Raw genomic sequence first — 12,954 nt, forward strand, 5'->3', positions numbered from 1 at the left:
AACAAACGAGTATTGCACACCCGAACACTCGTTTTCCAATTGTCGGCAACTGATCACACAATGTATGGTTCCAAAACAATGGTTTTCAAAGACCTGAAGACGTTTCGTTTCCGCTGTTTGTAGAGGCCAGGTCTTACAGCCATACAACAGAACAATCCGTACTGCAGCCCACTGCACACCTTCCTCGAGATTCAGGGATGCGCCGCGTTGCCACCATGACCATCTCAACAAGCGTACGCGAACTGAGCCCTAGCGATTATTGCATCGATCTCATCTGACACAATACGATTTCTAGGATATTTAGAAGAACATCTCTATTTGGATTGTAACCGACGTGCTCCACGACTGCATGTCCAGAGCCGGACCTTGGAATTTGTGAAGCGAATGGACATACCAAAAGACGGAATGACTTGGGTCAGTTCATCAAAAAACACGTGCCTTTTTCACCTCCTCGAAAATGAAGACGGTGTTGTCTGGATTTTCCAGGTGGACAGAGCCTTCGTCAGCAGCTGTTTCAACAGTAGGGTGTTGACCACTCTACCGCGTCCGTTTGATTACATCAACACCCACGAAATTGATCAGGGATGGAGTAGGCGTTCATGTCAGACACCGATCACTGTACAGAAACCTTTAGATAGCACCCTTGATGGTTTCACTCACATGCGGTTTTTGGTGCCCCTTCACAAGGACCAACCGACACAATCTTCTGGTAGCCTCGGCTTTCTGGGCCTCTTCCACTTCCTTTGCCTTCCTGTTAAATTATAATTCTCTGTCGGCGTGCATGCTGAATTTCACGTGACATTTGATTACTCACCGCGCTGAATAATGTTCGAAAGCAGTGCGAATATCGCCTCAAGATTCAAAGAGCTCCGCTGTTCTGTCTGCCCAAGTCTGCTTGAGCGGAGCTGGCAATGACGTCCCGCAGCTATTGTGCAAGGATGTGGCTATCTCGTTCCAGTGCGGATTGACATCCGACGGTGGAGCAGTTCGAACAGAGTATAGAGAGCTCTGGTAAATTCTTATATCTTCAGGATCTATGAGAATCTCAGTTGGTAAGCGAGTTGTCTGCCCTCTACACGGGGAAAGCGTAAGTGACTCCGGGTGAGTGCATGGTTAGAACCTATACGAGTGTTTCGAAACGAGCGACAGTGGGTTATGATCAATCGGTGACTGACGGCAATGTGATAAAATTGGGTCCGTTGCTAGCACGATGATAGGGGGCTAAATAGTCGGATGATTCCGGCTATTTTAGAAGTTAACATTGCATAAAAGCAGTCTGCGGTCAGAAAACGGCTGAAACCGACGTTCGTTGTTGCCTATACGTACTAAGTCCGACCAAGTCAACCACCTAACAACCTCACAATTGCCAAGTCTGTTCATCCGTGCATTCAAATCCCCGGCAACCAAAACCAAAAGCTTTTAGCCCGCCGTAACCGGGGGATCAAGACTTCACAAATGTTGTCTTTGGTGATTCTAGAGCTACATCTAGTTGCGGCGTACACAGACACGACAGATAGATAAGTATCAACTTCATGCTTGTAAAACTCTTTCATGGAAGTCGCCAGACGAACCGCGCAAGAGTGACTACCAACGGATATCCAGTTAAGAAACGTTCCTTCTGCCCGGTGAGTTAGAACGATGCCAACCCTGCTCATTCTGCCGCAACATCCTCTGGATGACCAGAATTGCGTAGCCTGAAACCAAATGAGGGTGATGGAGCAGTCAGATCAGTCATTACGCTTCCATCCTCTATTCTTGTTTCTGTTATGCAGTATGCATCAGATCCAAGTGGATTCGGTATGAGAGCAAAGGTGGCCTGTTGTCCTGAGTGATGATAAGTCTCCGACAACCCACTATCGGTTTCACCACTTGGGCGTTTATCAGGGAAGCGTAATCTTTCAATTTCCTTAAATTTATTTCGTACGTAAACATCAAACTAAATTCAAGTAAAGCCGAACACCGACTGCCAAAAATCGATGAGCCTGGTTAGAGTCGTTAGCACTATCGCAAGTCTCTAATTCCGTAAATGTCCAACTTGATGTTCACTCATAAGAAGTCTTGGTGGAAATCCGACGACTACGTACATTTGAATTCCGTGTTAGGCTGTCAAAGAGAATTCACCTACCTTACCATACCATGCACACAGCAATGTGTTGGTTGACTTGATTTTAGCTCCAGGCTAAAAACAAGCTGAACAGCAGAACAACAGCTGATAAAATTTGCTCTGGAAAGTCAGTGACAGCTGAAGGAAGTTAATACGTGCCTAAGCCAGTGAGAATTCACCGGACCCCTACTCACCTCATCGGGGTAGAGTTCCTCTGCACGAGCTTCTCGGAACTTTGTTAACTGTGAACTAGAGAAGGACATTCTGGATGACGCCAATGATCGAGCACAATATGCGGACATTTCAGCGGAACTCAGATCCCCTTCCGAAGACAGTTCAGCCGCTTCGGAGTTAGTATCCATATGTTCCTGGACGGATTCTTCTCTAGAAACGTCCGTTGCAGTGGGAGCCAATAAAATCACGGAGTCCGACTCTTCGGAGCTTTCACAAACTGTTAATAAAAAGACAAAGGATTACTGATCCTATTGGATTAAGCGATAGATGGTAGAGCCTGACATGCCCTGGAATTCCAACACACACATGATCTCAGTAAATATGAATACAAGTTCAACGGTTGTGTACAGAGAGCCCACTATATAAGAACACAATCAATCGAAGAAATCAATTTACCACCCATAAACTGTGTACCATGGGTACACAGCCTCACAGTTCCAGCCGCTACACATTCGATCACCTGAAAGTGTAACCATGTAGGACAAAAAGCCGAGCAGTGGAGGCAATGGGATGTTAAGCTAAGTCGTGAGCTAAACAGCTACGCATTGAGGCAACAGCTTTGAAGGACGACCACCAGTAAGCACTTTGTCAGTGTCATTAACCATCTGTGAGTTGAGTCACGGGATTCCCGTCACCAGGGAGACGCAGCTTGAACCTGGAAGAGAATGAAGGTGCAGTCAGTTTAAGTACAACAGACGGAATCCAGCATCCGAAGGAAGGTCCCTTGTTGTCGTGCATATTTCAGTGTGCGAACATTGGAAGTGGCTGAGTAGGCTGGCTTTCCGAATCTGAGAACAGTTCGTATTTAGGTATTCAATGAAGTCAGACACACGATCTGCAGCTGAGCGTCATCATTGTCAGCTGTAAAAGCCGCGTACTTACTATACATTGGATACAGCTCACAGTTGCGTTCGGCGATGGTCTGGAGAGGCTAGCGTAGATAGCAGCGATACTAGGCGACAGCTGACATAATTGATGCGGCGGCACAGGTATCAGTGGAATCATCGGTGAGATCGGTAGGGAAACATGTGCATTGAAGACAATAGCTTGGACGCATGTCTACCATTAACTGCACCAGTGAGCTGGGTCTAGAAATGTCTCTAACCACTGACGTATCACATCTCGAGGTCCACATCCGGGGAGACGGCAATGACCAGCACAACCGAGTTTCGTGCTAATTACTTTCGCACTTCACTGCCGAATCATTGTTCGACCTCCCATTTCAAGTTTCCAACCTTTGTGTGGTTGTGCAAAAAAGGGTCACTCGAGGAAGTAAGTCAAGTGGCATACACCGCAACCTATGGGGTGTTATCAGGTCATCTATCGTGGGCGGGTTATTTATTCCCAAAGCCATATGACGTACTTCAATATTCAATTCAATTCAAATTATGAGTTATAAACTGTGTACCATAGGCACATTAGTTCCAGCTGCTACATGACCGGGAGGTGGGAGTGTTGGACGGACAAACCAGCCTTCGGGACGAAGGCATATTCACAGTTCATTAACTGGGTAACCACGTAATGACGGCTATAAACTTGATGCACACGCACCACTGACTGTGCAGTTGGAACACCTCTGCCAGTGTCACTAACCACTGATGAGATGAGTTCCGAGATCCACATACAGAGAGGCGGCAGCTGTCGACCAGACTCAGTCCACTATTCAGTGCTTTTATACTTCGTTGCCATATCATACACTGTCCACAACATCATAGGGCTGGGAGGAAAAAGCTCTGCGTCGAACGGAAAGAAAAACCGTCGTAATAAAGTCAGTTTATCTGACAATTACCTGTGTTCAGTCCGGGATGACTGATTCCACATTAAAAGAAAGGAAGGAAGAAAAAACTGCTTCTTGCCAGATCTGCGCACAACATATCAGATGGTGCCAGGTTATGTATTGAGTATGAAATCTGTAATATACCAAAAGTCAAGTGTTAGGTATCCAACAGCCAGTCACTACGTGGCCTGCCTAGAAACGTTATGGGCGGCTGTGGTTCGGTGCTGATAACAACCACTAAATAACAGTATAGCTTGACAAATGAACAGCGAATATGAAGTACGAAGCACCTCCAAAGCCCATATGACTGAGATTGTGTCCAACAACTGGAGCCAATCTATGCTGAAAAACCGGGAAGCACTCCACAGTTGTTTAATTCCTATTGGCAATAACTAACAGTGCGCACTCACGAATCCACTACCTCCAAGCAACCAGTTTGAAGACTTGTCCAGTCACAAGCGAGTGGTCAGCAGTCATGATGAAATAGCGGATAATGGTTCAGCTGGAACACCCTTTTCTGTGCCTGGCCGCCATGCCACTCAAAGGAATCGCTAGAGCTGGAATACTACTATGTTGCCTAAGCCTAGACAGGGGAAGTCGAGATGCAGAGGCCCCCGGCCCTCCGGTCAATAAATTCGCCTCCAACCTACCGCCATCAATACGTAGCTGTCCAGTTTCCCTGCCAAGCCGTCGCAACCAACACCTGGCTCTGCCTGTCACACGTGTCCATTTTTCGGTGATCGAAAATGATGGTAATAGTAATACTAGTCGTTAAGTTGTAACACACTTCCGGTGCCCAGTTGGCACGCCCCTTGAAGGAAGCACGAGTGTTGAAGTACTCCCAGGATATCACGGACCACCCGGCCAGTAAATTCGCGCTCTAACCATTGGACCATCTTGCCCACTTACACACTGCGAAAATAATACTGGAAAGAATGAAACGTGGAAATAGCTAGACACAATCCATAGCTAGCTAAAATTCTTCCCGACCCCCTAGTGAACAAGTCACATACGTCGTAATTTGTGCTATCTCAGTCACACTTCTGCGACAATACACGTCGCCGCATATGCTGCACAGTGACGTGAAAATTACTGTAGCAAATGAGTGGAAGCAGGAAACCGATGTTTCCGTATTTCTCTAAGTCGCTGCAAACCCCCTATACCACTCCTATTATGTTACAACTCTCGAAATCAACTGTACCCATCAATCATGTTCCAAACCATCACTTAAAATTTGGAGCCACTGTTCAAGAATCAAACCATTAACGGAACTTGAGAGAGCTTTGGAAAAGCACACAGAGAGGAACTACTGAACGATACACCGGGTGTACTTTGTTGTATCGCTCCAGTTGGAGGAAAATACAAACGGAGAAAAGCAAAGGTAGTTGAATATCACCAGCAATCGATGAAAAACAATTGTGATTTCAGTAGACGACATAATTAACGCTTCCAGGAATACAGTAACCCACCACTTCCGTTTGTCACGGAGGACGAACGTAGCACATTATCTTTCAACTTCACAACAGTCTGTCCAAGGGGACCAATGGCCCATTGTTGTGGCGTAGTGTCTTTATTTATCCACCTGGCACTGGCTAGTGGAAAATCACCCCAGCCGGTCAAATAGACAAAGGGGCGCCTTTTTTCGTCAGCAACCTGTTCAATTGGATCATCGAAGTACAGTGGAGAGCCACGCAAGAGTCCTTGAACTTTCAGATACGTCTGCATAGAATTGGAGTTTTCAGAATCCGCGTGCAGGCCTGAAAGGTAATAGATAAGAACATTGTAACGTGGTTAGATCACGGGCATTCCCTGCCTATCTTAGTGAAGTTCTTCCGAAACGAAACTGCACCGGTTTTTATCACGATCAAGGCACCTTAGTCCCCGACTGTTTTAGCGGCCAACGTCGACATTCGACCGTAGACCGGAAGATACGGCCGAATAGATAGTTTTCGTCTATTCGTAACCACAATCCAGCCTGAGTGGAGCTAACTAGATGTATGGAATGGACAAAGCGCATGGCCTAACCGTTTCGCCTTCCCAAAGACGGAATAAAAACAAATAGAGAATAGGTCATCTAGGTGTTCACCGAGTATTACATGTGTGTGTCCACCAGCTTACCGAAGGAATCATTATAGTACGGATTCGCTCCACTGACATCAACCGGTCACGCGGCACAGAAAGACCAAAACAGCAGCAACAAAATCTGGTAGATCAGTGGCGATGGGCTGAGCACATAGCCCATGATCCCACAATCGGAATACGTCAAACTGATGAGTCGAAAAAAGATAATGCCACCAGAAAACACGAGGACTAGTTGCCCAACCCTAGACAAGGGAATTCGAGAAGCAGAGGTCGGGTTCGAACCACGGACTTTCAGGTGAGCGAATCCGCGCTCTAACCACTAAGCAATCTCGCTCCCTAAAACATAAAAACGTAAAGTATAAGTCAGGAGAATAGAGACCCTAGACAAATTCGAGAAGCAGAGGTCGGGTTCGAACCACGGACTTTCAGGTGAGCGAATCCGCGCTCTAACCACTAAGCAATCTCGCTCCCTAAAACATAAAAACGTAAAGTATAAGTCAGGAGAATAGAGCGACCAGTGTACGAACCACTGAGACGGAATAGAATGACATGTTGGCTGTCAGAGAAAAAATACTGACAGAATGGGCTGAAGTTTGTTCTGAGTTGCAAGGACCAATCGGTTATGATCAAGTGTAGAAGACTGAATATTCGGCCTTCTATGAACTAAGGAAGTCCGGATACGCGAAACATTTGCAGTTCTACGGTAAGACCACCATAAAGCACATTTGGTGATAAGTCTGTGGGGGGAGATGGCTCAAGTGGTTGGAGCGCGAATTTACTGACCGGAAAGTCCGCGCTTCGAACCCGACCTCTGTCTCTTGACTTCTCCCGTCTAGGCTTGGGCAACCTGGCAGTATCCCAGCCTTTGTGCTTCCTTCGGGTTGCATGGCAGCTAGGCACCGGAAAGGTTGAACGATTATCTTTTTATCAATTATTGATACGCTTGTGAATTTCACGTGCCCGTAATTGCATCCGGAGCTTGTTTGCTTGGTTGTGTACACACTCATTCTCAGAAAGACAATCACAAACTAAAACCAACTCCAACACCTAGTACCAAGTGGGCGAAGAAACGCATTGCACCTTATTCCACAATGCTTGAAAATTCGGGTCGAACTGACACCCCAGGATTTAAATTCTCTTCGTATAATGCGGAAAAGAGCCGGTAGTGAAAATCTCAATCAGTGAGAAAGATTAATGGGATTCTTAGGGAATAATCCCCCTGCTTGAATTGCATTCACATAAAGGAGCCGGCATTATAACTACCTGAGTCAAGCAAATCCAAAAACACATTCTGGTAATTATTATCCAATTCTTGGGAACGCACAACTGGACACTGCCTGCTTGGCTATTCGCCAGTTTTCATCAGCTTGGCGATACACAGACAAACAGGCCCACATATCAGCTTAATTTTGCTAACATAGATTTGTCCACATTACAGTGGAAGTGAATATTTCTTAGTTGTTACAACAGCGTGTTTGTGCAGAAGTGAAATACAGCTGGCACACAATATCTGAAGAAATTACCTGGCACGGACATCAATGTTAAGGAATCAACCAGCATTTTGGCTCGAAACCGACTAGACGAATGTGTTCCATTCTCTTGGATCCGTGATTTCTTTTTCAGAACACCGATATGGCGTAAAAGATTGAGCGCGTGATCGGGAGTGTTGAGCGGATAGATCACGTTCTCTGGTACCGGAAAACGAGACTAAGAAGCAGGCATGTAGGAAACAGTATGCATGAATGCATGTATGTAATAGAAACGCGGAGTTAGTGAAGTGAAGTCAGAAATATCCAGATAGAAATCTGAGTACGTGAAATATGTATCACGATTCTAGTCTTAGTAATGGAACAGATAAAGAAAACGAAACGTTCCTTCACGGGTCTCGGACCCGGTAATTTATGAGGATGAAGGTAGCCCCATGAATAAAGCAATGAAAAGATTGGCTAGAACCTCGCGAGCAGACCGCAATTTGATATACACGTAACAGAACACTGGTCGTAGTGACAAGACTGACGCCAAAACTTCGGTTTTCGGACGCCTTACGAAAATGGGCATTCGAACACCAAAATCATCAATTGTGCAGCCGAAAATAACCTATTCCGCGCGTTGATACCATGCCCCCAAGATCAGACTACTGAAGTATAACTGCGATTTTAGCTACCAAACCCTTTCCCCTCATGAAGCTACATACACTTCTGATTGGTGGTCGTTCGTTTATTTTTCCCAAAACACTGAAGCCCAGTTGGACCGGTCTATTCGTATAGTTGCCAGTAATTTTACTTTGTTGTTCCTCCTTTATGTTACCCGGGTGATACACACCTCTCAAAAGGACTTGATGCTCAACTTAACCAACCAGGTATGCGCTTGTCAACAATTCCCGCAAGGTTGCCGTAAATAAGTGCCCTTACCTTGGCTCATCTGATCAGTAAGCTTGGTCGTCTTTCCAAAGACATAACCATAGATAAACCACGGTCGTTTTTCTCTTAAAATAACCTCAGGCATGCTCAAGGAAAGTGCTTACCAAAAAATACTGATCGCTAACTTTTCCATAATGTAATCTATCAATAGATGAACACTTGAATGCTTTGTGGTGTGCTGTTTGAATCACTTATATTACAGCTTACGTATTTTTGCTACCGTTTCCCAAGCAACCTCGATGGATGGGAGAAAGAGTCCATAGGAAGAGAAGTCAGATAAGGGAAGAAAAGGTAACGAAACTATGAAAATTGATCAACCACCTGAACGAAATATATGTCCAAAGGAGACTTGGACTGCTATGAGATGTAGGGTATCCCCAATTAGGATTGTGGTAACGCCATTTGATTGACGCTGTATTGGACGGACTCCATGGCGCATTAATTGGCATAGATAACCATCATCTTTGTTTGCTTCGAACAGTCTAGTCATACTGCATACATTGTGAATGATAAAGTACACAAGTAATGAGTCAAACACAAGGCGGGAAAAGCGATTGTTGCTGATCTCCTGTCATCGATGTTACAGGAATTATATGCTGGCCTCCATTTCTAGCAGGTAACCGTTTTGTCCCATCAATGAGACGATGGCTAATTGTTAGGTCTTGTAGGGGATTACACCAGTTTCTATTAAGTCTCTACCTGACTACCTGATACCTGATTACTCCTATCCAAGATCGTGTTCAAGGTTGGATACTGCCGCTTGGTACAAGTGATCGTAACAACAGGGTGATTCGGTTGTTCTTCCTAGATCTCAATAATGCGACAGCTGTTTCAGCTTCGGAGACAGGTATCATCTGATGCCTTCAAGCGAGCCAGGTTCACTTCACAACCTAACAAGGATAAAACACCAAAACACTCCCAACATGCTGGTGTCCTCCGTTTTTACTTCTTTGTGCGTATCTACCTCCAATTCCCCCATTCAGTGCGAAAGTGCTGATGACATTGTTCAAAGTGCTAAAAGATATGCTCGAAGATTACGTGGGTCCACAGGCTCTGCTGAATGTACTCAAATTTCCCAGTTTACATACCATGATCATGCATTTGAAGGTGCTTGGAATTAACCATCTTAGTGACCTCTGGTGGTCTCCGTGAGCAAGAAAGTTCAAGTTCCTTAATTATACGAGACTGCAATTGGTGGTGTGTTTGGTTGTAGTCGCAGTTGATCTGTTCCATGAGCTTGGTATCTGGCTTCATTTACCGTGCTGATTGGAACACCCACGCAGCCACACACTCACGACATACCCATGTACGTGACGAAACGTTTGCAAGCCAAGTGTCAATCTTGATGAACGGATCCCCTGCCGCCTGATTGACAGTCAATTAGAACATCCGACCAACCTACACTTCGACAGATCGTCCAGAATTTCGAGAGAATGATTTTCGAGAGTTCTAATGCTGAAATTCCTGAACCACTTTCCATGGGTAACAGAGGACGTGAAGAAACAAATCGTGGTTGCTAGAGCGCCATTCTAAATCTCAATCAAAATTTCGGCGGATTATACTTTTATTCCCCAAAGGCTTCGGCAGTCGTGCGATGACGGACCCAGAGATCACCCAATTTAATAAAAGATTTCAAACAGCCAAACCTCAGTAAGAAAAACTGCAAATTACCAGCAAGTTGTGCTTGATCGCTTTTTCGTTAAAACTGGACGACATGACCGCAAAAGACACATTTCCAAGTCCTTGTGCATAAAGTGCCGTCAGAAACGACTCTGTCTTTGAATCCAACTCCGTTGAGTCACTGGGAACCAGCATCACTACCGAATCCGCCAAGTTGATCAGGTCGATGCATGCAAACACATCATCAGGCTTTGCACTAACCAGAGCAAAATGCTTGTCCAATAACGGGGATCTGATGTGCACTACGCGCTGAAGATTTTCTTCTCCCTTCTCCGAGATTTCAGCATCAGGATCAGCCTTCTGTAGTAGTCGCTTAGCCAAATGCACTGGAACATCCGGCGTTATTGGAATGAGGACGCAAAAGACCGGAGTATCCAACATCCCCTGACAATCCATGATTCGTTTCAACTATGAAGAACTGTGTCAACTATAAGTGCGAAACTTACCGTGGATACCGTAAACAACCGCTTTTTCTTCAAAGTTACTCTGAGACCACGTTTATTCGGTAAGTTCTGTGGTGGAAAAAAGTTACGAAGGGAAATGCAGATGAATCAGACAGAGTAACTCAGACATTCTAAAGACTTGCTACAAACTCAAAAAAATGTATGGCCTAAGAATAGAGTACCACATTCACCGGAACATCTTAATCCTGAAAAGCTAAATGTAAAGGAACGACGTAAGATTTTTGCTACGTACAACGAGACACTTGATTTACCGAACGGAAGCAGTAGGATGAGAGGCCACCTGTTGCAACCTTATGGGTCCACTAAACTTACAGACTAAATAACGTCGGTGAAGAACTGGGACTTGGTGGGGTGCGATGCGATGCAATGGTCGGACTACCTTCATCGGTACTGAAATTAACTGACATTCAACTGTGACAAGACATCTGGCAGGTCGACCAATGTACAAATATACGACTGTTCAGATAATCCTATGACGAATGCAAACATGAGATGACCAGGAGGAATTATGCTATTGCCGATGCATTTAGCCGCACCTCCGTGTTATACCTTAATTTCCTCTCATATCGCTCAATGACTACCCTTCATCCTACCCGCGCCATAGGTGCGTCGGTCGAGCAAATAAAAGAGACTAAATGATGGTAATTAATCGTGTCCCTCCCTTTAGGCTCACATTTAAAACTGTGCTACCCTACGTACCCTATTATTCTAAACGTTTGCACCCCCAGCAGTTAGATCACAGGAATCTGCTACGCCGAATCTAGACGGTACCAGCAGAAGTATTCTGCATATCCCAAAGAAGGCACACAATCCGAGCACAGTACACAAGGTTAGAGCACCCTCATTGACTCAACGCTAGCGATTGTGGAATTTAGGTCGTTCTGCTGCAGACAACTTTTATGTGAGCATTGATTCAGTTCATAGCCGATTGAGTGAGAACCAAGAAACCGTTGTGCCACTCGACTCCCGAATCCGAAGAAGTTCAAAATAGTTGCATCATCGGCCAAAATCTGCCGAAGATGCCGGCTTAAATGTAATGACTAGGCTGGTGTCTCGGAATCGCCCGCTCTCTTTCTCACTTTCTCCCTCTCTTGCTCTTATTTTTATGCTTCTTTTCAAAACATGACGGAATAACTTTTCAGAAAAGAGGTTACTCAGCTCGGTTTCAGGCGAGTCTCCAGTGCAAACAAAATTGGTAGGCAAATGAGTGTACCTATCAGATGATGAAGTACAATTTACTACGCTGAGTCACTCAATCGTCATCAACACCATTGACATCAGCTGTAGAACCACGTACTTCCCGCATAGTGGTTACAGCAGCCGCAGTTCTACTCACCAATTATTTGGGGAGGTATGGTAAATGGCTGTGGATTGTAGGTGGGAGCTGATATAATTAATCTGTAAATACATGGTTGTCAGTGAACCTCTGATTGGGGAGATTGGTGAGCTATGCAATTAGGCCTATGGCTTGCATGCACGAGGGCAATTAAGGGCGCCACCGGGCCATGTCTGACAATGTCTATTACAATTTACGTGTCCCGTCTCAGGGTTCCCGCGCAGAAAGACGGCAATTACGAGCGCAGGCGAGTTTGCTAGTGATGGCTTTCATACTTCAGCGCCAACTAATTAGTTCACCTCATCTGGCTCATTTAGCGTGGTTGTGCGGGGGGTCGGACAACTGGCATATGGAGCATGTGGTCAAGTCAGCGCAACCTATAGAGTGTGATCATTTCACCTATCTTGGGCGCTTCAAGAAACACACACTCCCTCTCTTGCAAAAGAACCACACAGATGAGACTATCAACGGGTAACCACTCAATCAGAAACCTTTGATGCCGACAGCTTAGAATAATACCAAGCCCAGAAGTCAGTAATAGTGACTTCCAAGTCACCAGAGTTGCGAAAGCAGAAGCGACCGTAAAGCAATGGGAAGGTCAGTTAAACGACCGTTGTAGTATACGGTGTCTGTCAGTTTGATTGATTCATATGTAAGTATTGGTGATGTACAACCTTGCTTATTAGGCTTTGGCTCATGAGCTTTGTTTCAGTTTTCCATCCACAAAAATTGTCGTGAACACCTTCCTCCGGAGAATCACTGTCCCCTAGTGCTTCCATAGCGTGCATATTTCATCATCATCATCATCATCATCATCATCGTCATCATCATCATCATCATCATCATCATCATCATCA

The 12,954-nt window shown here is 45.2% G+C and overlaps 2 protein-coding genes across 2 annotated transcripts in view; one reads left to right on the plus strand and one right to left on the minus strand.

The window, feature by feature from the left end:
* T265_11572 (hypothetical protein) overlaps positions 1–12,954 on the minus strand; it is a gene marked incomplete at both ends in the record, with an annotated part of 30,286 nt that overhangs the window by 14,976 nt on the left and 2,356 nt on the right. The window contains 5 exons of the mRNA XM_009178259.1: positions 2,299–2,555; positions 5,585–5,872; positions 7,721–7,904; positions 10,289–10,705; positions 10,744–10,809. Coding sequence (XP_009176523.1) covers positions 2,299–2,555; positions 5,585–5,872; positions 7,721–7,904; positions 10,289–10,705; positions 10,744–10,809 — 1,212 coding nt within the window. The remainder of the gene's footprint in view (positions 1–2,298; positions 2,556–5,584; positions 5,873–7,720; positions 7,905–10,288; positions 10,706–10,743; positions 10,810–12,954) is intronic.
* Positions 6,356–12,954, plus strand: part of T265_11574 (hypothetical protein) — a gene marked incomplete at both ends in the record, with an annotated part of 8,913 nt that continues 2,314 nt past the window's right edge. The window contains 2 exons of the mRNA XM_009178260.1: positions 6,356–6,492; positions 9,601–9,724. Coding sequence (XP_009176524.1) covers positions 6,356–6,492; positions 9,601–9,724 — 261 coding nt within the window. The remainder of the gene's footprint in view (positions 6,493–9,600; positions 9,725–12,954) is intronic.

Source organism: Opisthorchis viverrini (genome assembly GCF_000715545.1).
Source record: "Opisthorchis viverrini unplaced genomic scaffold opera_v5_524, whole genome shotgun sequence".
Classification (NCBI taxonomy): domain Eukaryota; kingdom Metazoa; phylum Platyhelminthes; class Trematoda; order Opisthorchiida; family Opisthorchiidae; genus Opisthorchis; species Opisthorchis viverrini.